At 42.6% G+C, this 23675-nt stretch overlaps 1 protein-coding gene across 1 annotated transcript in view; it reads right to left on the bottom strand.

Annotated features, from left to right (window-relative positions):
* Window positions 1-9952: 9952 nt before the first annotated feature.
* BAX (BCL2 associated X, apoptosis regulator) overlaps window positions 9953-23675 on the bottom strand; it is a 53536-nt gene continuing 39813 nt past the window's right edge. Inside the window, exons 5-6 of the mRNA XM_068241347.1 lie at window positions 17531-17635; window positions 9953-12236 (exon numbers count right to left, since the gene is read on the bottom strand). Of these exons, the coding sequence (XP_068097448.1) occupies window positions 12135-12236; window positions 17531-17635 (207 nt within the window). The 3' untranslated portion in view covers window positions 9953-12134. The remainder of the gene's footprint in view (window positions 12237-17530; window positions 17636-23675) is intronic.

The raw sequence follows: 23675 nt of genomic DNA, 5'->3' as shown, positions 1-23675 counted from the left end.
CAGAAAAGTCAGGGGTCGTCTTATACGCCGGGTGTCATTGATGCCGGGTGATACGCCTTATCCTGTTACCGCCTCTCAGATCTCGCTGCTGAGGACTGTAGTGAAGTGACGCAGGCACACATGTGCAAGATCTGAGAGGCAGAGAAGGAGGTAAATAGGATAAAAGGGTGGGCCAAAAGGTTAAAGAGTCGAGTTTTATGGGCACAGCGTAATCTATTCTTCCATATCGCTGATAAACGGGGAGAGCTGACCAATCCAACCAGTCAACCACCTATATACTGTTATATACTGGGTACCACATACAGTACAGCACCAGTATCTGTTCATACTTAGCACCAGCATATATTTTTTTTTTTTAATCTGTATTTTGTGAGCATTGGAAGAGGGGTAGTCTTATACGACGATTATATCTCAAACTCTATATTGTAACTGGAAAAGTTGGCGGGGGGGGGGGGGGGGGTGGCGCGTCGTCTTTTAGGCCGGAATATACGGTAAGTCAATGGGAGTGTTTTTTAAAAAGCTCTCAGAAAACTCAGAATCCAAAAAGCGCCCAGAAAAGCGCTTGTAGTGTGTCAGAGCCCTTACAGATTGCGGCCGCACTCTGCTCACAAGCGCAGCGGTGCTTGTGAGGTAGCAGTGAGCCGCTGGACGACTAGCGGCTTTGTCTTACTGCACAGACACGGCCATTTTCATGCAGGCACATGGCAATATCAGACAAGCTCCTGTTGGATATGTTCAGAGGGTCCGTGCATGGCAACGGTGGGGTTGAGGAGATGGGAAGCTTCTGGACTATTCAGAGGCTTCCCTCAGTATGTAACTTTTTTTAGGCTGCCTCCAGTTCATGTTAAAGGGAGTGAAATCTAACTGAAATCGGTGTGCAGTGTGTGGGCAGGTAATAGATCCCTCTATGATAAGATTTGCGGGATCTGATAATCGGTCTGGTAGCCATCACGCAATGTATGGCCACCTTTATACTGCTTTATACTCCGACAAAAGTGTACATTTTATATGCATGTACAATAGTGCTCCTTTAACTCTGTAGAACATTTACCTGACGGCAAATCACTTTCTTAAATATATTTACTCTGGGATAAGCTAACCCCACATTTTACCCTCCAGAACTGTGGGAAAGGCAAGGACACTCTCAAAGTTTGTGTATTCAACTATGAATTGGAAGGTATCTGGATCATAGCTTTATCCATCCATCCTGCTATACATGAAAATTGACAAGAATCTTATTTTTAAGCAATTACTATAGATGTGTATTTGCTATAGCAAAACCATGAAATCTCTGCAGATTGAGTAATTAAAGGGAACCTAAACTGAGAAGGATATGGATTTTTCCTTTTAAAATAATGCCAGTTGCCTGACTTTCCTGCTGATCCAGTGTCTCTAATACTTTTAGCCACAGCCCCTGAACAAGCATGCAGATCAGGTGCTCTGACTGAAGTCAGACTGGATTAGCTGCATGCTTGTTTCAGGTGTGTGATTCAGCCACTACTACAACCAAAGAGATCAGCAGGGCTGCCAAGCAACTGGTATTAACCCTATTTTGGTTCCTGGACGTAGAAACTATGCCCAGGAACCATGCGCACTACCGCGCATGCACGCGCACTCCCGGCCACGGATTCGGTAGCCACGGAATCAATGTATCGGGCTATGGTGCCCGATCACTGATTCCTCTCCCCCGCTGAAAAAGCGACAGCTTCTCTCGGAAGCTGTGCTTTTTCTGGCCGTTGCCTCCCCCTGCGTCACTTTAAGCGTGTGTTACGCTTAGAGTGACGTCATGTAAACAAACTCATGGCTGCCATCTTGTGGCCAAAAAGTAAAACTACAACTAAAAGTAAAAAAAATTAAAAACACACAATTACATTATAAAACTATAGTTTACATCCCACCCTCCCAAAAATACCCAAATAAAATGTTTAATATAAAAAAAAAAATTACAATAAAAAAATGTAAATATTTACCTAAGGGTCTAAACTTTTTAAATATCAATGTAAAGATGAAATATTTCTATTTTTTTTATTTTAAACTTGTAAATAGTGATAGATGCAAAACGGAAAAAATGCACCTTTATTTCCAAATAACATATTGTCGCCATACATTGTGATAGGGACATAAATTTAATGGTGTAATAACCGGGACATATGGACAAATACAATACAAGAGTTTTAATTATGGAGGCATGTATTATTTTAAAACTATAATGGCTGAAGACTGAGAAATAATGATTTTTTCAGTTTTTTTCTTATTCTTCCTGTTAAAATGCATTTACAGTAAAGTGGCTCTTAGCAAAATGTACCCCCCAAAGAAAGCCTAATTGGTGGCGGAAAAAACAAGATATAGATCAGTTCATTGTGATAAGTAGTGATAAAGTTATAGGCTAATGAATGGGAGGTGAACATTTCTCAAGTGAAAACGACAGAACGCGAATGGGTTAAGGAAACCTCCATATCCCTCTCAGTTTAGGTTCCCTTTAAAGGGACTCCAAGCACCTATCATGGGTATGCCTTTAAGACTCCGACCAGTACTGCAAAGTACTTAAAGAGACATACCTTTCTGTAGCTTGTGCTCGCCCCCTTTCATTTGATGCCTGAATCACCGTTCTACACCAAATAGTTTGATTTCAATTTAAAAATCACGGCTACCATCTTGGCTATGTTATAACTTCCGGGTCACCCGTCTTCTCTGTTAGAGAAGTGCATCACTAAATGAAGCAGGAAGAGGAAGTGACACACATGGCCATGGCAAGAGGCTCCTCCAGAGGGGTCATAGCACGACTTTGTTGGAAGTTGTCTGGCTTAAAGGCATGCCCATGAGAGGTGCTCGGAGTCCCTTTAAATGACTTGGTAGTTTGCAGACTTCTGTCCCATACAATAGAGAGACTTCTAAGAAGTAGATCTTAAAGAAAAACAAATGTCCTTGCATGCGCAAGATGTATAGAAACAAATAAAGGCACAAGTACAGCTGAAAAATCAACTGTCCAAAGAAAAAAAAAATGGCGTGGTAGTAAATAATCTTTAACAAGCAAAGCAGCGGGTCAGCGAGATGTAAATTCCATATTGCACTCAAATTACATGAAAAAAAAAGTTTAAAAAACAGTTATTTTGATTGATCCAGTTTCTAGCTTTAAATTGGTAAAATTAAAAATACAACAGCTCCCCCTACAGGTAATTTGGGCACCACCATGTGAATTACAGCTCTAGTAGCACTCAGAGTAATTTGGGAGGCAGTAATAGCATTTGGGTAAGCCAACATTGCCATATAAACTGTAATTCAGCCACTAGCAATGCATACATGCAAAAACGGTGCTGGGAAATGAGTGCAGGGCAAAGCCATAAAAACAGCTCTTACAAAAGTCCTGACAGTGTTAAAGGGAACCAGAGAGGATGATATACATACCTGGGGCTTCTTCCAGCCCCATAAGCCACCGGGTCCCGTCACTGCCGCAAGTCGGCCAGTCGGCCGCGGCCAATTCTCCGCATCACGGGGTGCTCTCCCCATACAGATACGCATGTGGCTGCCTACTGCGCAGCCGCATGCGTACATGTATGGAGGGAGCCCCTGTGATGCGGACAATTGGCCGCATCGCCGGAAGTGACGGGCCCGGTACCGGCGGATCCAGGAAGCGGAGGACGGCGGCGTGGGAGCGATTCAGGCTTATGGAGCTGGAAGAAGCCCCAGGTATGTATAAAATCCTTTCCTTTTTTCACCCCCCATTCCTCTCTGGTTCCCTTTAATTACCATTCCCCCTCCAAGCCACCATGGACTCCGAGGGTAAGATGAAAGGTGTTGGCAGCTGAATTATAGTAATTCGGGCTCAGTCTTTTGACAGCACCCAAATTACTGACAGAGCTACAGTATAGCTGTAATTCACATTACGGCCTATAGCGGTGCATGATGCACCCAAATTTCCCTGCACTATTTGTGCCTGTCACAATAGCTGGAGCCCGAAGTATCGCTCCCTCTAATCAATGAGATTATCCGTAGGGGAATGGTTTTAAAAATAGCTGGGAAATTTGCAAGAGCAGGGGGAGGTGTCTTTCAGCTGCACCCATATTCCTCAGCGCCTTTTGTACATGCACACATCTTCCCTCATATGAACAGCCGATGCGCTGTAGCCTTGCATGAAGGGCCTGCAGATATGTGCCACTGATCTGTTTTAAGTTCTGTCTAGAGCTGGGTTACCGGTTACATTTTCTGAAGATAACTGAATCATATAAAATTCTGGGTGGGACTATGCAGCACAAACTCTTCCACTTTAGTAATTCTCCATGTGCTTCTGACATTTACATGATATCTCAGGCGTGAAGGTACAGAAGCCCCAGAGCCTCCCCCCCTTCACCGACCCAGAGGCCAGTATATCTTGTCAACAGGGAGGGAAATTTGTGATGTGAAGCGCCACACATTAAGTATCCTCCCCCATTTTATTTAAAACTATTGCAGATTTCCTTTAAAAGCTATATTTAAAATGTATTTTCATATTAGTTTAGTTGCTTTATTAGGTTTAGTAGTTAAAGTGGGCTTAAAGGGAACCAGAGACGAAGCACCCTTGTGTATTTTACCATGTATATCAGTAAGAACATTAGAGAAAACACTTACCATGCTCTCTGTTTCACCCTCACTGCTAAAAGTGTCTGTTATCAGAAGTCACAAGAATCCCAGACTGAGCAATTAAATCTGGCTTTGCTGGGAATGATTATTGCTGAGTCATTATAGCAAAGCCACAAGGGGGCAGGCTTGGGCTTGAAATAACACCACAGAAGACAGACTTAGCTATAATCTTTCTGTAGCAAAGCTAGACGGAGCAGCCTGACTTCTCAGTCGAGGATTCTTATCAGAGGTGATAACAGTCAGATTACACAGAGAACAATGAAACAAAGGGCAGATTAGGTGTTTACTGTCATGTTCCCACTGATTTATAAGGTAAAATACAAGAGGGTGCTTCATCTCTGGTTCTCTTTAAGCATTTCTGTTCTGAAAATAAAAATCACAAGTTAAAAATGTAATATAGGTTTACAGCCCCACCTACTGGTCTGACTTCCAATCTGCAAGAACAAGAAAGGCCAGAACGGTTTTACAGTACAGATAAAGACCAGGGAAGTCATTACCAAATCTAGGGAGTTTGCTTGTAATGTTAGAGACGTGTTAAATGGAACAATGCTCTCCTCCAGTCAAACATTACCAGGTGGGACACCAAACAATATTGAATTGTAATATTTTGTTTCCAGAATTAATATATAAATAGCTAAATAAGTCTCCTAAAAAATTGAATTCTGTTATACCAGATCTCACCAGCAGGTGGCACTGCATGACGTATGATGGAAGCCTGTGTCCTCAGATGACCCAGCATGAGGGAAGCCTCTATCCCAAGATGACCCAGTATATAGTATGACGGAAGCCTATGTCCTCAGATGACCCAGCATGAGGGAAGCCTCTGTCCTCAGATGACCCAGTATATAGTATGACAGAAGCCTATGTCCTCAGATGACCCTGAGATGACCCAATATATAGTATGACGGAAGCCTATGCCCTCAGATGACTCATTATGAGGGAAGCCTGTGTCCTGAGATGACCCAGTGTATAGTATGACGGAAGCCTATGTCCTCAGATGACCCAGTATATAGTATGACGGAAGCCTATGTCCTCAGATGACCCAGCATGAGAGAAGCCTCCATCCCGAGATGACCCAGTATATAGTATGACAGAAGCCTATGTCCTCAGATGACCCAGCATGAGGGAAGCCTCTGTCCTCAGATGACCCAGTATATAGTATGACGGAAGCCTATGTCCTCAGATGACCCAGCATGAGAGAAGCCTCTGTCCCGAGATGACCCATTATATAGTATGACAGAAGCCTATGTCCTCAGATGACCCAGCATGAGGGAAGCCTATGTCCTCAGATGACCCAGTATATAGTATGACAGAAGCCTTTGTCCTCAGATGACTCAGCATGAGGGAAGCCTATGTCTTGAGATGACCCAGTAAATAGTATGACGGAAGCCTATGTCCTCAGATGACTCAGTATGAGGGAAGCCTGTGTCCTGAGATGACCTAGTATATAGTATGACAGAAGCCTATGTCCTCAGATGACCCAGCATGAGGGAAGCCTGTGTCCTGAGATGACGCATTGCCTTCACTGGGGGAGGCATTGTATACAATACAATAGCTGCACACAGATGGTACCTATTCAGCATCTTGGAAATTCCCTTTATAAACTCAAGTTTTAAGTTCACACAATTTAAAGCCATATAAAAAGGTGCAATATATTCCAGCCTACATAAACCCATAACACATAAAACCAAGCTCTTACAAAGACTGCAGGCCAATGTGGCCATTTGATGGATGAGAAGAAAGTTAACATACAGAAATAAAAAAAACAAGTTCCCCACAAGGGTACTTACCTCTGAGGGATAATCCAGAAGGCTCCCCCATGCCTCCAACAGTCCAGCTCTCAGACACCCTAAACCGCTTGGACAAGGTCTGTGAACGAGCTTGGCCGCACTGCCTAAGACATCGCTCACCTGCACAGCAGCACGGAACCGATGGAGCTCTACTTTTTCTGCCGAGTGTTCTCAGTGTTACTGTGCAGGACCACGCCCATTCAAAGACAGCAGTGCAGCCATCCAGTGGTTGTTGGGAGGGCGGGGGAACCCTTTAGAGGATCCAGAGGCTTCCCTCTACCGCAGGGGTGTCAAACGCAAATACAAAGTGGGCCAAATTTAAACACAGGGACCTAATCACAGGCCAACCTCAATGTCTACTGACCACCTTCCTCCCTACAAAGTTCCCTGGTGTCTTATAGCTCCCCTCCAACCCCTATACAGTCCCCTGGTGTCTAGAGGCCGTACCCTCCCCTATACAGTTCCATTGTGACAAGTGGTCCTTGCCTATACAGTTCCCTAGTGCTTTCCCCCTACCTCCCCCATATTGCTTCCCGGGTGTTCTAGAGCTTACCCTCCAATATAGCTTCCCAGGTGGTCCTGAGTGGGCCACACAATGCAAAATGCGAAACCACTTGGGGGCCAAATTTAAGGTCTCTGAGGGCCAGAGTTTGATATATATGCTCTACCGAGTTAAGTATCTGACTTTTTCTCCTAATGATCTGACGGATCTTCACATAGGTCAATATGCTCCTTCTTGCATGATAGAAGGAACAAAGCAAAACACTATTAAAGAATATCTCCAGCTAAACTGCCGGTAGTTTGAGGGAAAGATTAGACTCGCTCAGGTTTTCAGGCTGTGTGTCACCACTGGGCAACTGTCTGTTCATTTCCAGTGTCATCAGGACACAAAACAAGGGAAATCTCAAGTGGAACACCGACAATACAAACCTAATCACGGTTTATCATGTTCCCCTGATGGACAGTTCTTGCTGCCTGTGCCCCAACTTCCTTCTCTTACTGGAGCAGAGAACTATGGGAAATATTACTAATCAGTAACCACAATCTGACCTGCTCAAACCAGCTTCCACTATCAAAAACTGAAATTTGCTAGACTCCGGTACACCCAAATCCTAACCACTGTCACTCTCCTCCTCTCCATTCTGTTAGATTTCCTGTCCCTGTGACCACCGAATTCCCAGTCTTTCAGTGTTCTCTTTTTAGGGCAGGTTCACACATGGCAAAGTACCATTTTCAGGATAGGAGAGATACAGATAAATGAAAATGGTTCATGGTAATGCAGGAAATCTTTTCTAAAACAGGGCTGTGAAAGATCCGTTCCAGCGAACGCAAAGTCCCGACCTGTAACATTTTCCCAACTTAAACACTATCCAGATACCAGCGTATGTAGTGCATTTCAGTGGAAACTGACAGTAGCCGTTCCCACTATCCATTTTGCAAGTGAAATATCTGCAATTTTACTTCTATTCCACTACTGACGTTCCCCATCACCTTTTTAAAAAAAAATGTACACGCATACAGCAGGTAACATCTGACAGATGTTCTAGTCCTTCATAATCATGAGACGAAAAATGTAACAGTTGTAGGAATGTCACACAGCACTACCTTTAAGACGCTCCAGTTCGCATTGATCTTTACAGCAAAATACAACACGATCCCTGCAGAACAAAGCATTCTACTGAACAGGATAATCACAGGATCGCATTTTCAGTGGCTCACATGTACAACACTGGGAGGATCTGGAAAATGATTTAGGCATTCCCTGTATTTGTGTAGAGCTGTGCTGTAGTGGCCGTGTCTGCCTGTCTTTACACAGATGTCTGCATTCCCTCTGAGGCCTAGTTGTAATATGCCTTGTGTTCTGAAGTACGGCTACTGCCTGCCACACTCTGCTGTGCATCTCTGGAGCAATTATATGCGTCTTCTTGACAACTTCCCTCCACGGAGTGCACCTGAGCACTGGATGCAGTATAGAACATTTAAAAAAAAAAAAAAAAAAAAAAAGTTATCTGCATGTTCTCCTTTCATGCAAGATTCTCTACATACCTTCACTTTGCCTCTGCAAAATTCTTTGGGAATTCTAGGCGATCCCAAAACACTGCTAAAAATCCCTCTAGTGGGTCATTGCGCTTAAATCAGAACCACAGCATGGTTACCACCCCAGAGCAGTATGGACAGATTTCCATATCCAAGTTATAGAGCAAAAGATATGCATTCACAAGGGAAGGATATACAGTCAAAGGACTTCTAGAGGCATCACGAAATATTGTGGTGCTGATATTTGGGACTGAATATAAAACAAGTCTGAAAATTATGAACAACAACTATTAAAGGAAACCTCTGCAGAATAAGGGGTTGCCATGGTGACATCTGAAGCCGCAAATCCCAGGTGTTTCAGCTGTGTCCTGATTACTCTGCGATTGGCTGACCAGGAGCAACTACAAAGCGACTGAGGACACAGCATGGCTGCTCCAGATCAGCCAATCTCTCTGTAGTACTGTAGGAGAACCCTGGAACTTGTATTCCACAGAAAAAAAAATAAAATGGAAGCTCCTATTTTGCCATCTTGGAAAGGTGTCAAAGCAAATCTGAAGCAAAAATTTTTTTAATATAATGAACTGTATGTGCAGTACGGATAACGAAAAGAACATTAGTAGCAAAAAACAGTCATTTTTATTTTCAATTATACAGCTATTTTTTTACATTGCATCATTGTCATATTTGCAGTTTAGAAACCACACAGTCTTTAGCTATAATACAAAGCAGAAATAATGACCCTTTGAACTTTCTTGCAGTAAAACCTTATCTCAAGCTGTTTTACCGTTTCTTGGCTGTTTAACCCCCATGACGTTCAATTTCCCCAGGATTTCTGTGCAAAATTGATCCAAATATAAAACTTTTTTTCCTGTAACTTGCCAAAATGTGTCAAGCAAGGGTCTAGTATGCAGTGCAGGAGAGTATTGTTGTGTATGCATGTCGATACTGTTCACAGCAGGCTTTGTATGGACATGTATAACCGTCAATACCGCCAGGGGGGTTAGAGTGGACCTGAATTCTGGCACAGGACAGCAGGAAAATCTAGAGAAAAGCACCCTGTATGTATTTAGAGTTCAGCCTAATACCCCCTCATCTGTCACTAGTCACAAGTTGTAACCTTTCAGCTCTGTCAGCTGGCTGCCATGGCAGAGCAGCTAATTGGTTAACACAGGACGTTAACATATCTGCTTCCATGAAATCAGGAAGTAGACACTGCAGATTTAGATCAGCTGTGTCTTTATGTTTATCTTGGAGCACAAAAAATTCTGAGCTCAGATCCGCTTTAAGTGCTTCAGAAAACAGGATTGTAGCTCAGAGAAGATCTTGCATAAACTGAAAAACAATGAGACTCCTTTCTTTGCTACTAATGTTCTATTTCTTAGCTGCACTACACACAATGTATTATCTCATAAGTTCATATAGCTTCAGGTTGGCTTCAAAATGTTTGTGGGAAAAACAATGAAAAGAAAATCACACACAAGACACGTTAGGAAGCACACAAAGAGCCATTTTGTTTTAAACCAGTCTCTATATAAATAGGTTTATATACATTGGCCACATTCACAGTTGAAGACAGCCTACCTGGAAAGCAGCAGGTCATGTTTCCAGCCAGTATTTAGTGGTTTTCCATAGAAATTCAAACCCACCTCCTACAGGTGAAATCATGAAGGCTGAAACTCTGAAGCAGAGAAGGCACATGACCAAAGGACCGACTAATACGTCCGACTAGCCAGTCACAAGAACGTAACCCCAAACATGCAAATTCCCACTGGCCGAGGAAATGGAAGCAGCTTTGGGGAAAATTCCATGAAAAATATATGAAATGATAATATTTGTATAGCACTCTACTCCTGTCATACTCCCAAGTTTTGCCTAAGGACTCCTTACTGGTTAGATAAGAGTATCATCGGATTGTTTCAATATGAATTACTGCACCAAAAAATGAAATAAATGTTATAAACAGCGTCCAAGCCGCTGGTTAATCTAGTTAAAGCCCTAGCCTAGTTCTACCCCCATGGTTATTCCAAAACTAGATAGAGGACTATACCATTACTCAGATAATTCTGATGCACCTGTTCCAGAGAAGTTTACTTTGCAGAAGTCAGTCACATGACAGGTTTGCGTACAAAGTGTAGAACTGCCAGTAATGTGGGAGATCTTTCCTCTGCTGTGAGCAGTCAGCAGATTCCATAGACCCTTTTACACCTTCCTGTGGATCACAAGGAGGTGGGCGGGGGTCAGCTCTGTGGTCAAAAGGAAGAGACTGCCTGGAACCCCCTCTCTACCTCTCCCTGACTATCTCATGTGGGGGGGGGGGATGATGGGACAGCAGGAGGAGTTTGGGCACCACAGAAACTGTTGCTTAGTACTGCCAAGGAGCACAAATCATTAACACTGGAGTCTGGCATGGCAAGCATCCCACCTGCAAGATTAGGGGGGGGACGGCTAGTGAACTTGTAGTTCCACCACGGCTGGAGTGCCACGGTTAGCTATCACTGGACTAGGGAAAAAACGTATTTGCATTACAGCTCACAAGAGCCATAGCATTATTATCAGACACACCGCAATGCCCAATAGAGAATTCTCACGATTTACTGAGCAGAGATCTGGGGAAAAAAAACCTTCTAAAAACAATTTAAACTCACTTCATTATACGGTGTTTTAAATGACAAATGTCTCCAGCAATATTCTAAAGAGTTTTATAAAAAAAAGGGAAAAACCGTATTCAAAAATTACTATAACGAATATAACCAAGGAGATACTTTTATTTAGAATATCCTGCAGTTTTTATAAAATCTAACACCACTGTAAGCCAACCGATCAGCAGCTAGTGGCTATCATTTGCTAGTGCAGCTTCAGCTTCCTGGGTCAGTAGAAATTTGCATATTAGAATGTCTGGTTTATCCCTGGTGAGCACTGGTTGTGTACGCTTACAGCCTACATGATTTTCCCTGCAGTACAAATTGATAGTCTCTAGTTCCCAATCAATTAATAAGACCTATTGGACTACAGTATAAAATCGTAACCTAAAACAGCAGTGACAAAAAAAAAAATAAAAAAATGGATTGACTACTTTCGGAGACTGGCTTTCCTGCAGCACCCATCGTCGTCCACCTGCAATGCTGCCGCTTCACAGAATCACCCCTTTATTTAAATAACGGAACTTTTTGCCCCCAAGGTGCAAACTCTGCATTGCTGTCGTATTGTGCATAAAGCAAAAAAAAAAAAAAAGTTAAAAATCTAACATAGCCAACCACAAAACCCACATCCATGGCATAGCATGGAGGGCAAGATGCTTTTCATGGTCTCCTTGCCTTTCAACAGTTCATGATAAAAAACAAAAAACACATTATAAAGGTCTAAGGGGAAGAAAAAAATATACATAAATTCAAGTATGAAATTAAAAAAAAAAAAAAAAAGCCTCTTTAAAACCATTTCACTGTGTATATTAAAAAGGCACGACTGCTGAAAAAAACAAAACAAAAAGTAGCATGAAAAATAAAACAAGTGACCCCCCAATGACAGGCTGGCCGTTGCAGCTAGCCGTAATGCTGAGAGGCAGAGTTCTTTCTCAGTGGAAGCACTTGTTCTGTAGCTTCGCTGTCAGTGCTGGAGTGAATCGGGGCAAGTTTGTGCTTCCGGAAGGGAGGGCGGCCTGCGACGGCCATCTTCAGGACCGCACCAGAAGACTTAAGAGTATTTCCAGATGGCGACAGTGGCAGTGAGCACTCCAGCTAAGAAGACTCCGACGGTTTGCCAGGTAGGTGTGCCAAAGTAAGACAGAAGACCCTCCTGTGGGTGGAGAAAGTAAAATCGTAAGGCCTCACCAACAAATACAACCAGCTATCGTTTTCTTGCAATAAAAAAAAAATAAAAAATACTTGATCTACTAACATAACATGTATTGTACTGTCCACGTTTTGATTTCAGCGAATTGTATATAGTAAATGAAGAGAATTCTGTTCCTGGTGGGAACCATGTCTTTTGCCCACAGTTTGAGGCTAAATACTGATGTCATTTCTTCCCTTAACTTTTTTTTCTTTTCTCCTCCAAATCGCTGAGTCACCTCAGCCTTGCTTGTAAACACAAGTGAGCAGAGGAACATGTTTCAGCTAGGCAGGGAAATAAAGGGAAGAGGAGGAATATATTATAGATAAAAAAGTATCACCAGCATGCAACTGTTTGGCAATGGCTATTAAAGGGCCAGTTCTCCTAAAGTATATGATAACACTAAACCATAAAGGAAAAAAAAAAAAAAAAAAGTTGAATGCAGGATTAGCACCTTTATCACTCAATACACTCAGACCAGTTGCTGTTGAAATTTGATATTTATGGTGACAATCCCACTTTAACAACTGAAATGAAAACAAGGAAGCTGCCATATTTATCTCCTTTTAAACAATGCAGAATGCCTGGCAGCCCTGCTGACCTATTTGGCTGCAGTAGTGTCTGAATCACACCAGAAACAAGCATGCAGCTAATCTTTCCAGATCGGACTATAAATGTCAAACACCAGATCTGCTGCACGCTTATTCAGGGACTGTGGCTGAAAGTATTAGATGCAGAGGATCAGCAGGGCTGTCAGGCAACTCTCGCTACAGTTGCCCTTTAACAGTAACCCTAAGCATACCTGTTATGATGGTTCTATAGATAAGAGTCAGAGCCAAGTCTTATCAAATATTTGGCTTTGAACCTAATGCTCTGGCTAGAATGTCTTCAAAAACCACTGCTCTGAACAGAGTATGTAGATTTTTTCTTCTTTTTGAACTCTGTGTACATAATTTGCATATACAACGGCAAACTGGATCAGAACAGCACATTTGAAAAATCATTGCAGGCTGAGTGATTATGCAAGAATTAGGCCCAGTCGAGTGTTGCGTACTGCCACACCCAGATGCATTGGCCAACGCCCATGAAAAGAACTAGCAAGTGCCCTGCAGGCTTACATTACACTGACATGACTTACATTTACAGTTCAGACTGAAAATGCAAGCCTTTATAATGAAAATAGTAGGAAGTAGGAAACTCCTGTAAAATTTTATTTAGCATTCCTACTACACATACATTTATCTCATACATTTATTTTTAGTTCAGGTTTGCTGCCTCAGTTCACTAAGCAGTTTAGACTAGACTAGTCTGCAGGTGGTTTTTAGTCTACTGATGGTTTGGTGTAATGTTTTAGGCAACGTTTCCACTGTAGCTTGACATTTTTGCCTACCAAAAAAAATCGTATAAGATTTTTCTGATTGGGGAAAATTTGCATGTAAAATTGTACGAGTTTATGCGAATTTTCGTACGCGTAAAATTCGCATTAGTTAAATATGCATAATCTGCCTAGTAACCGCTTAGTCATGACTGCTGACAACTTCCTGTAACCATGGATCTAATGCAAATTTTCAGGCAAGTAACGTGAAAATTCGTATTGCCTATACAAAGCATTGTATGCAAATCGTACGCAATGTCCGAAAAAAATGATACAGGACCTCAGATTTTTTTCACGCGTACGAACGCTAACGAAAATTCGCATTGAACGGAAACCGCACCATTCACCACCATTAGTTGGAAATCAATGCGAATTTTCTGAGAGAAAAATCTGACAAAACGCACAAGTAGAAACCTAGCCTTAGACATGTTTTTAGACATTCAGTAATTACGCAATTCACAAAGGCAAAGGAGTAACCACGCCCACTTTTTTTTGACAGATTAGACCAGCTGATGTCTGCCGGTAAAGTAATTCTGTGAGGTATTTTAGATGTGAGGATGGAACCTTTTGAATTAATTATGCAGGAGTTTAATTGTATGCAGAGGAGAAGGATGTCAGTCATAGCTACTGGTTTGTGAATTGCATCTTTTGATCATTTCCCCTGCTTTACCGACCTAATTACCAAATGGTTTAGACCATGTCTAAAAACAGATCTAAAACATTTCGTAATAGTGAATTCCCCTTTGATGCAACTGACCAAACCATCAGTAGACTTCTGCTGGGGTCTGGGACTACACGGTTTGTTTTTGCCGCTCGATTTCAGCTCTAAGTTCAGCTCTCCATTCTCATCTTCCTCTCGTTCTTATCTTTTTCCTTTCACTTCTAGCAGAAATCGAGTGGCAAAACAATGGAGAGGGAGGTCGGACATGTCTGATATTATTTATTGAACCATCTAATCAGCTGCAAAACGAACCATGTATTCCCAGCATAAAACCAACAGTAGACTAGTCTAAACTGCTTAGTGAATTGAGGCCAATGTGATGTAGAAGTACACCAGACTTTACAACGACAGCTCACAAACTCTTGTAGCACCATCTACCCAGCCAGCAAAGTATGTGGCTATATGCCAAGAGCATTAGAGAACCCGAGGTGGGTTTGTGAAATCATATCAGGACACAGAGGCATATTCTGTACACAATGACCAGCCTCGGTGTCCTTCTATAGTGCGTCCAGCTCCGCCCTTTCCTTTTATAGAACATAATTCTCTAATATTTGTAGTTTACAAACTAAACTCTGTATTTTAAATTATGGAGCAGGGCTAATGACCCTTTGAACTTCCCTGCAGTAAAACCTTAAAAAAGAAACAGTGAGACCAGTTGAGATAAGTGCTTCAGAAAACCGTGCAGTCTTCTCAGAGCGCTCTGACTCATGCTGTGTACACACGATACGTTTCTCTGCTCGACTTTCCACCCGATCGTTTTGTCCACTCGATTCTGCACTCAATTCTCTTCCGCTCGCTTTTTGTTATCTTTTTCCATTAACTTTTATGAGAAATCGAGCTCAGAATTGATCAGAAAGAATATCGGACATGTCGGGAATTATCTGTCAAATCCGTCCATCTCGCCGGGTAACAGCTGCATACACGCTAGCAGCGCACAGCGTGTGACGTCAGACGCTATGCGCCGCTGGCATGTATGCGGAAACAGGCAAGATGGACGGAAACCGTGTGGAGGCTGACACCGGACAGGTAATGTATAAATGCACACACTACATACATTTATACATTGCGGCGGCGGTTTAGTAGCCTCGTCGCTCATACGCAAGTCGGCCGCCGCACACCTGACCAACCAACTTCAGCCCGACATTTTCCAACATGCACGCTCGACCGTGCGGCCAATTTCTGTCCCGAAATTGGTCACTTTGTCAGTCGAGCATGCACTTGGCAGCACCAATTTTCATCCAATTCGATTATAATAATCGAATTGTATGGTCGATTGGTTGGCTAATGTATGGCCACCGTTAGCTGTATTACACATACAATTCAATATCTCAAGTTCATTTTCACTTCATATTCCATTTAAATATCACTATGATTAGTAATGGAAACGCACAAAACAAATACAAGTGTGTAATTTCTGGAAAAAAACAAATGAGTACACATTTTATGAGAAGAGCCTTGCTTTAGGCTGCAGTCACACAGTGTGCATTGCTGCATGTGAACAAACAGCCTGTACAATCGTATGGGCATGTATAGAGCTCTGTGTTGAAGGGGCCATGTTATGCAGCACAATGTATATAGTGCGTTTCTGTACAATGTGTGCAATGAGCATCTTACCATAGCAATTTTATATGCCATGAAGCAAAATGTGCATTGCATTATGCTCACGTTGTGACACGGGCCCTACACAATGCACACAGTATAAAACTTAGCCTGAGGCCTGGAACCCACTACAAATCGCAATCACTAGTGTTTTTAATGAGCGTTTTGTAAGCAATTTCATGAGCTTTTTCTGGCGATTTTGGTAGGGTTTTTAAAAAGTGTAAACTTTTGCTAGCGATTTGCGATTAGCAATTTTAATTCTGATTGGTCCTATTAATTTTTTTTTTACAGTCTGCAGTAATGTAAAAACACTAGCAAAATCGCTGTGTAGGTTTTGACGAGCGATTATGCCAGCGAGCAAAGTCCACTACACTGCAGGAAACCGAGACCTTTGAGGGCCACTAGTGCAAAAAAATTGTTCAATTTTAAATGTATGTGTATGCATATGTAAAAAAAAAAACTGCACTATGTAGAAAAAAGCACTATAAATTCCGCTGTCATTTACAATAGGCATTACAAAATTTGTTTGGACTTGTCCATCTCTTCATGGGGGATTCTAAGGGATTTCTTTATTTTAAAAAGCACTTAATGGTAATTGCTCAGTCCAACTGTTAAAATAGCGTGCAAGCGAGTAGGGAGACCGGCCAGAGCGTACGAGAGAAATCGCCGCCAGGAGACATCGGATATATGGCTTATCCTGCTGCTGCACAAGTCCCGGCGACATTAATGACTATTCCCCCTCCACACCTCCATGGATAGTGGGGAATGATGTAATTCGGCTTGCAGCTATTGCTGGCAGACGAATTACAGGGTTTTAAGAGTAACTTCAGCTCCGTCTACTGACGGCCCTGAAGTTACTCTCTGTGCGCTGCTATAGCCGTAATTCCTATTACGGTCTATGGTGGCGCCGGCTGCACCCAAATCTCTTGCGCTGGATTCCTAATGTTTGCAGCCAGGATCCTTTTATAGAGTGCTTTAGTAACGAATAAAGCAAATGCTGAAACCTCCTTGGGGAGATAGACTAGTACAAAACCTGTCACTTTTTACTGCTTCTGTAAGCAACATACAAGTAAAGCGTTGTATAGTGCATGTTTCTTAGGGAGCTTAGGCATATGCATTTTAAGTTTTATAGTAGTGGTCCTTTCATGAACTTGGAAAGTTTACCTGTCAGATGGATCTCTATACAAATTACATTTTTATTTGTGATATGCAATACCTTCCTGATTAGAAATCAAAATGTTGGTACTAAAGTAAAAACAAAAATTGCTACAGAATCCCTACAGCTCAGAATCAGCACATAGACAATATTCTGATCTGAATGCCCACTATAAAAACTTGTCACAGTGTGAATATAACACACACACATTATTAATATATATATATATATACACACACACACACACACACACACACACACACACACACACACACACACACACACACCTTTGAGCAGATTGTTTAGTTAAGCTCTCATACTACATGAAAGTGGTACAATGGGTCAATGATTTGCCAATCACACTTGAAGGTGTGTTCCAGGCTTAAGTTGCGTGTAAGGGGACTTACCCATCCTCCTTGATCCCGTATCCACTGCACAACATATTCCCTCAAGTAATCCATGGTCCAATCAATGATAGTTCGGATCATCTGTGGCACACGCGTACAAAGAGCCTGGAAAAAGACAAAACTCGTCACAAAGCATTACCAGTAAGCACACTGCTCTGCTCAAAAACAACCAGGGCTCGTTTCCACTATTGCAGGGCGGAATCGCCTGGATTCCACCGCTGATGAAATCGCATGCAGATGGGATTCCGCATGCGTTTTTTGCAGCGAATTCGCATAGGTGAGGGTATATGCGATTTTAACCATGTCACTGCCTGTGAGAAGTTACATTGGTACCTATGCGAATTCGCGGCAAAAAACGCATGGGGAAAATGCATGCGATTTCCCTATTAAATACATTGTGTGCGATTCGCCTGCATGCAGACGCATGTGGATTCGCGATAGTGGAAACGGGGCCTCAATGCTGGGATAAATTCCAAGGATAAAACAAACATTTCTCTGTACTTTCAGGCCTTGCTGTACACAATACAAAACCAATATATCTTTGTTGCGACAATTCCATTATCATCATTTAGTATTTGTATAGCGCTGACAACTTCCAGCACTCTACAGAGAACAGTCTTGTCTCCTTTCAACCCATCTGTATTGCAAGTGGCTGCTGTTATCTGGGTTTTTATGTTCATTACAGATATACCACCTGCAAAAAAGAAAAAAAGAATCCAGCTTTGCAATACTGTTTTCTTAGCAACCTCAGAGATAACCAATGCCACAGATTGTCACTTAAAGGGACCCTGAACACAGAAAAAAGAATCTGTACTTACCTGGGGCTTCCTCCAGCCTCCCGTAGCATGTGAGGTCCCTTGGCGTACTCAATTAAACCCTTGGTAACTGTAAGGGTAGGGTCACACTTGAGGCCACGGGAAAACCGGCAGCGCTTACTACTGTCAAATTTGCAATTCTCAGCCAGCAACCAGTCGAGAATAGCTGACTACAGCAAAGGGGAATTGCGCGCAGCGGAGGAACCACACAATGTTCCCAGTGTATGGAGATTGTGCACAGGGAAGAATTGTGCGTTTTTCACGTGGCGTAAAAATGCAGATTTTTGCCATATGTGACCGTAGCCAAAGAATAAAATGACAGCGCATACCATCCCCACCCCCTTCTTCCACCAAACCTTATGCATGCTGTTAGAAAACAGCCTGCCACAACTCAGCTTATGTAATCATTTGAATATTTCCTAACTAAGGGCCCTTGCACACTGTGCGCCTTGCATAACGCATGCGTTGTAATGAGTGTGAGCTGCAATGCAGACTGGACATACAGACAATGCAAAGCCTGCATGCAGCGAGTTAGAATAACGCTATCTGTTCCCAGCGTTGCAATGCACAGTAACTACAGCTAGTCTAGACAATCACATAAACGTAGCATAGCGAAAAGTAGATACAGCACTCTAGTTCTAAAGTTTACTAATCCGGTGTCAAGGGAGATTTAAATGTCTCAAAATCACAAGATTTCAAATGAAAAACTCCCTCAATTAAAGCCGTTCCTTAGTGCTGCAGCAAATAATTCTGGAATGGGCTATACCAATGAAACCTTGAAGTGACATATACATGAAAGTCCCAATCCTACCATTAACCCAAAACAAATACCTATGGAGTGGGAAGGCTCAGTCCTATAGAGCCTTCCCACCACTCTCATGGTCTTCTTGTTCCAGCGCTGGCTCCCCCAGTAGCAGTAGTTGACGCATTGGTCAAATACTGCTCCATGCAGCCACAGAAGCCCAAGTGCACCTGAAGACAGTTTGCTTCACACTGCGCATGCGTGAGCGTGCTTGTCTCAATCCCTACACTAAGAAAAACACTTTCACTTTGGCTTTTGGCCATCAACATATGGCTGATTGATAATTACAGATTAGTTTAATGTCCCAGGTTCAAGCAAGGAGTTTTGAATCAGGATGATACCAGGGGAGTAGCAATAGCGGTTGCAGAGGTTGCGACCGCATCGGGGCCCTTGGGCCAGAGGGGCCCCGAAGGGCCATCCTTCAACTGTAGTATTATTGGTCCTGTGCTCATAATAATCATTTCTATAGATACTTTGAATAGTGGTAATCGTTAACAAGCTGTTCCCCACCCCCTTCTAGCACCCCTGACACTGTAGTTGCCATTGGCAGGTTTTGGTGTGCAGTATCAATTGTTATTTATAGATTGCTTGGGGGCCCCATTGTAAAACTTGTATCGGGGCCCACAGCTGCTTAGCTACGCCACTGGATGATACCATTTATTGGCTAACTTAGAGATGAATAAACAGTCAGCTTTCGGCTTATAAAAAGCCTTTATAGGACTTGTTCCTGACCAAAACTAATGAACACAGCTTATATACACTGACATACAAAGGAGAAACATTCTTTAGCAGACAAATGTAATTAGATGCCTTAACTGTCACTTCAGGAGGCTTTCCCAGGCATCCTGGCTAATTGATAAGATCAACAGTTTCCTCAACATAACATAAAGCAGACTGTGGTGATGGGGCGACATGTAAGGGCCCTTTTCCACTACAGCGTTTGCGATTGCTTAATCGCAAAACCGCAAACCGCTAGTGATTTGTCAAATCGCTACAGTTTGCTTTTAACATAGGAATCGCGGTAGGTCATTTCCACTACCGCGATTCGTTTTTGACCGGATCGCGATCGCGCGGCGGAGCGATTATTGCCGCGATTTTGCTGTGCATAGCATAGCAAAATCGCGGCCGCGAACGTCGGGGAATCGCCGGTAATTGCGATTCAGCAATCGCTAGCGTTCAGCGTGAACGCTAGCGATTGCTAGTGGAAAAGGGCCCTAAATTCCGTGTTCAAATTGTAACTGGGCTGGTTACATGCACCATTAATTCTAAGCTAAAGAGAAATGTGGCATTTAAAACCATTTTCCCAGCACATGAAAGCAAATAAAATGAATAGTGACAAACACCATCTTACCAGCATTTGACACACACAAAAAAAAAAAATGAACGTAAATATATAAAAAAAAAAAAAAAAAAAAAAAAAAAGAGAATTGTGGCATTTCAAACCCATCGTACCAGCACAGGAAGTTAGAGTCCAAGGTTCAAAACCAGACTAGGATACTACCTGGCTGGAGATTGTATGCTCTCCACATGTTTGTATGGGTTTCCTCCCACATCCCAACAACATACAGCAGTTGATTGCTTCCCTCCACTCAGAATGTAGTACAAATATTAGACTAATTCTGGACATAGACGGTACTTTTTTTTTTTTCTTATCAATCGAGCCACTGATGGCTCGATAATTTCCGACGTGTCCGATCACCGCGTGGGTTGATTCCCGGCTCTATTCCCGCGGGCGGACAATGGGCAAAACGAAGCGCTGATAAGGAAGTGCCCGGGGGGGGACGACGGGGGGACGAACGGGACTAAAATTCTAAAAATTTGAGGTAAGTATTGAATAAGCATAAGCGCACTTTAAGGCATACATTTGGATACTAACCTCGGGAGAGGGAAGCTTCTGGACACTAGAAAGGCTCCCCCCCCTTCTTCGTATGTCAGCCTGTGCCTGCACTGAGACCCCCGAAGAGTGACCTCCATGCGCATGTCCACTAGCACCATCCCGCACAAGCATTGGTGGCAATAGAGCCCGATCAGGTCTGTGCGGCTGCGCAGTTGTGCAGACCAAATCCAGTCCTGCTAATGGACTGCTTCTAAAGAAAGCAGAGCGGGACGGTGCTAGTGCACCTGCATGAGTTGACAAGCTCTTTTTCGAGGGATCTGAGCACTGAACGGGCCTGCGGAGGAGGGAAGCCTTTAGTGGCTTCCACTTCCTAATGTACCCACCCCCAGGGGCACTTTTTCACTTCAGGTTCCCTTTAACAACCTCTTGTAATAACAAAACAAAACAAATTAAAAAAAAAAAGCACACACAATGTACAATTTATACAAAGTATTTTGCGGTCATGCCTTACTATTATTTTTTAGTATTTAAATAGCGCCGACATCTTCCGCAGCGCTGTACAGAGTATATATAGTCTTGTCACTAACTGTCCCTCACAGGAGCTCACAATCTAGTAGTCCCTAGTCCTATATTGTGTAATGTATGTACTGTAGTCTAGGGACAATTTAGGGGGAGCCAATTAACTTATCTGTATGTTTTTGGGATGTAGGAGGAAAACGGAGTGCCCGGAGGAACCCCACGCAGACACAGGGAGAACATACAAACTCCTTGCAGATGTTGATCTGACTGGGATACGAACCGGGGACCCAGCGCTGCAAGGCAAGAGACTACGCCACCGTGCTGCTCAATATTAAAATGTGTCAAAGAGGTAACTGTGCTTAACTCCTATTCGACCACGTCACTCCGATGGGCGCGATTGTGGCGGCAGCCCCAGGACCGCGTAAAGTCCTGGGGTGGGGATTTGCAGGAGATCGCGCACATCGCCACTTGGCTGATGGAGCTCCACTATAAGTCTCCCAGCAGTGATTGCCACTAGGAGACTGTTAGACGGCGAACCTGCAGTCGATCTATGGTGGCGATGTACTGGGGACAGCTGTGTGATACGGCTGTCCCCGTCGGCGGCAAGGAACGATTTGCGGTCATAGGCTGAAGCCTATGACAGCCGATCGTGCTTATTGGCTGGCAAGGGAGGGTATAAAAAAAATAAAATAAAGATATATTTAAAAAAAAAAAAAAATTATATATATATAAAATATATAATAATAATAAATAATAATAATAATAATAGGGGGAAAATGTACAGCCCACCAACAGAAAGCTCGCAATATCTTCCTCTGTGCACAGAACTCTCAGTAACAAACATTCCTTACCTCCTGGCAGACCAAAAGATGTCACTACTAGTGATACATTTCAGAACGTAAATCAGGGAGAGGAACAATTTTACAATGGGCAAACACTCACTAATTCTATAAATATTGTAAAAATTAATTTTATCATTTTCACTTCAATTCCTCTATAAGTAGGCTGCCCATCCTTTTAAAAAGAAAGTAAAGGGAAAGAGGATCAACTGTACTAAAACTGCAGTCTCAGAGCAGCCAATCAATTTCTAGGTTTGAGAGAGCATTTCTGATTGGCTGCTATGAGGTGCTGCTCTTTGCACAATGGACCATCAAAGTGGTACTGGTAAACACCATGCAATTGTCTCTTCACATCCTACTTCCAATCGAGCAAATGATCAGATCAGGCAAAAACATACAGGCCATTATTGCTTGCCAGCGAAATGGCCACAGATTCCAAACTCAATCCCTTCCTCCATCGGAAACAGATTGGACACATTATCCATTGTTCTGTGTGTATGTTTGACTCTAGCAGCATTTTCCCCTTGATCTATTTTTCTTTTAAGGATATCCAATTGGAATAATGATCAAAATTTGAAAGAAAAAAACTAAAAACAGAACTCATGTGAGTTAGCTTTCTTCTGATTATCGATTGGATCGGTTGATAGAGCAGGATCTGAAGTGAAGATTGCACGGCGTATACCAGGCCTTAGGGCCTGTCACCTACATCGACAAATAGAGGAACAGTCTTTTACCTTTTCACCGCAATCAACATGTTCACAAGGAGTTGGAAGATTGAGTATGGTGAGCATAAGGTAGTTTGTACAGCATAATTTTAATTCATGTGTTTTATTGCATTCCTGAAAAATAAAGTTAAGTTGGTAAACAGACAATTTACACCTACAGTATAATCTCGTTATAATAAACTCTGGTATAGTAAACATTTGGGTATAGTAAACTACCTCTCCAGGTCACGGCCAATCTCCATCGTAAGTCTATGGGAGCAACACTTGGTATAGCAAACCCAGATATAAAACTGTTATAGTAAACAGGTTTTTGGCCCCTACGTAATGCTAACTCTAGATATAGTAAACAGTGGGTGACGCATGCATTATATACAAGTGTGAATCCCACGGTCGGCAGCTGTCAGGTGAGTTGATGCCCAATAACATTTGTAAGAAGAATTGCACCAGCGCTGGATACAGTACTATACAAAAAAAGCAGCCTGGAGAAAAATGAGGAATAACGTAAACATAAACAAAGAGGATGCAGCGTTGCCACTATCACTTTGCAATCACCGGTAAAAGTATTGTCACAGCCCTCCCACAAGATTGAACTGACTCCCAGGTATCTC

This window comes from Hyperolius riggenbachi, chromosome 6, assembly GCF_040937935.1.
Source record: "Hyperolius riggenbachi isolate aHypRig1 chromosome 6, aHypRig1.pri, whole genome shotgun sequence".
Classification (NCBI taxonomy): domain Eukaryota; kingdom Metazoa; phylum Chordata; class Amphibia; order Anura; family Hyperoliidae; genus Hyperolius; species Hyperolius riggenbachi.
The sequence above is the reverse complement of the archived record's forward strand: the minus strand, read 5'-3'. Positions and strand labels throughout refer to the sequence as shown.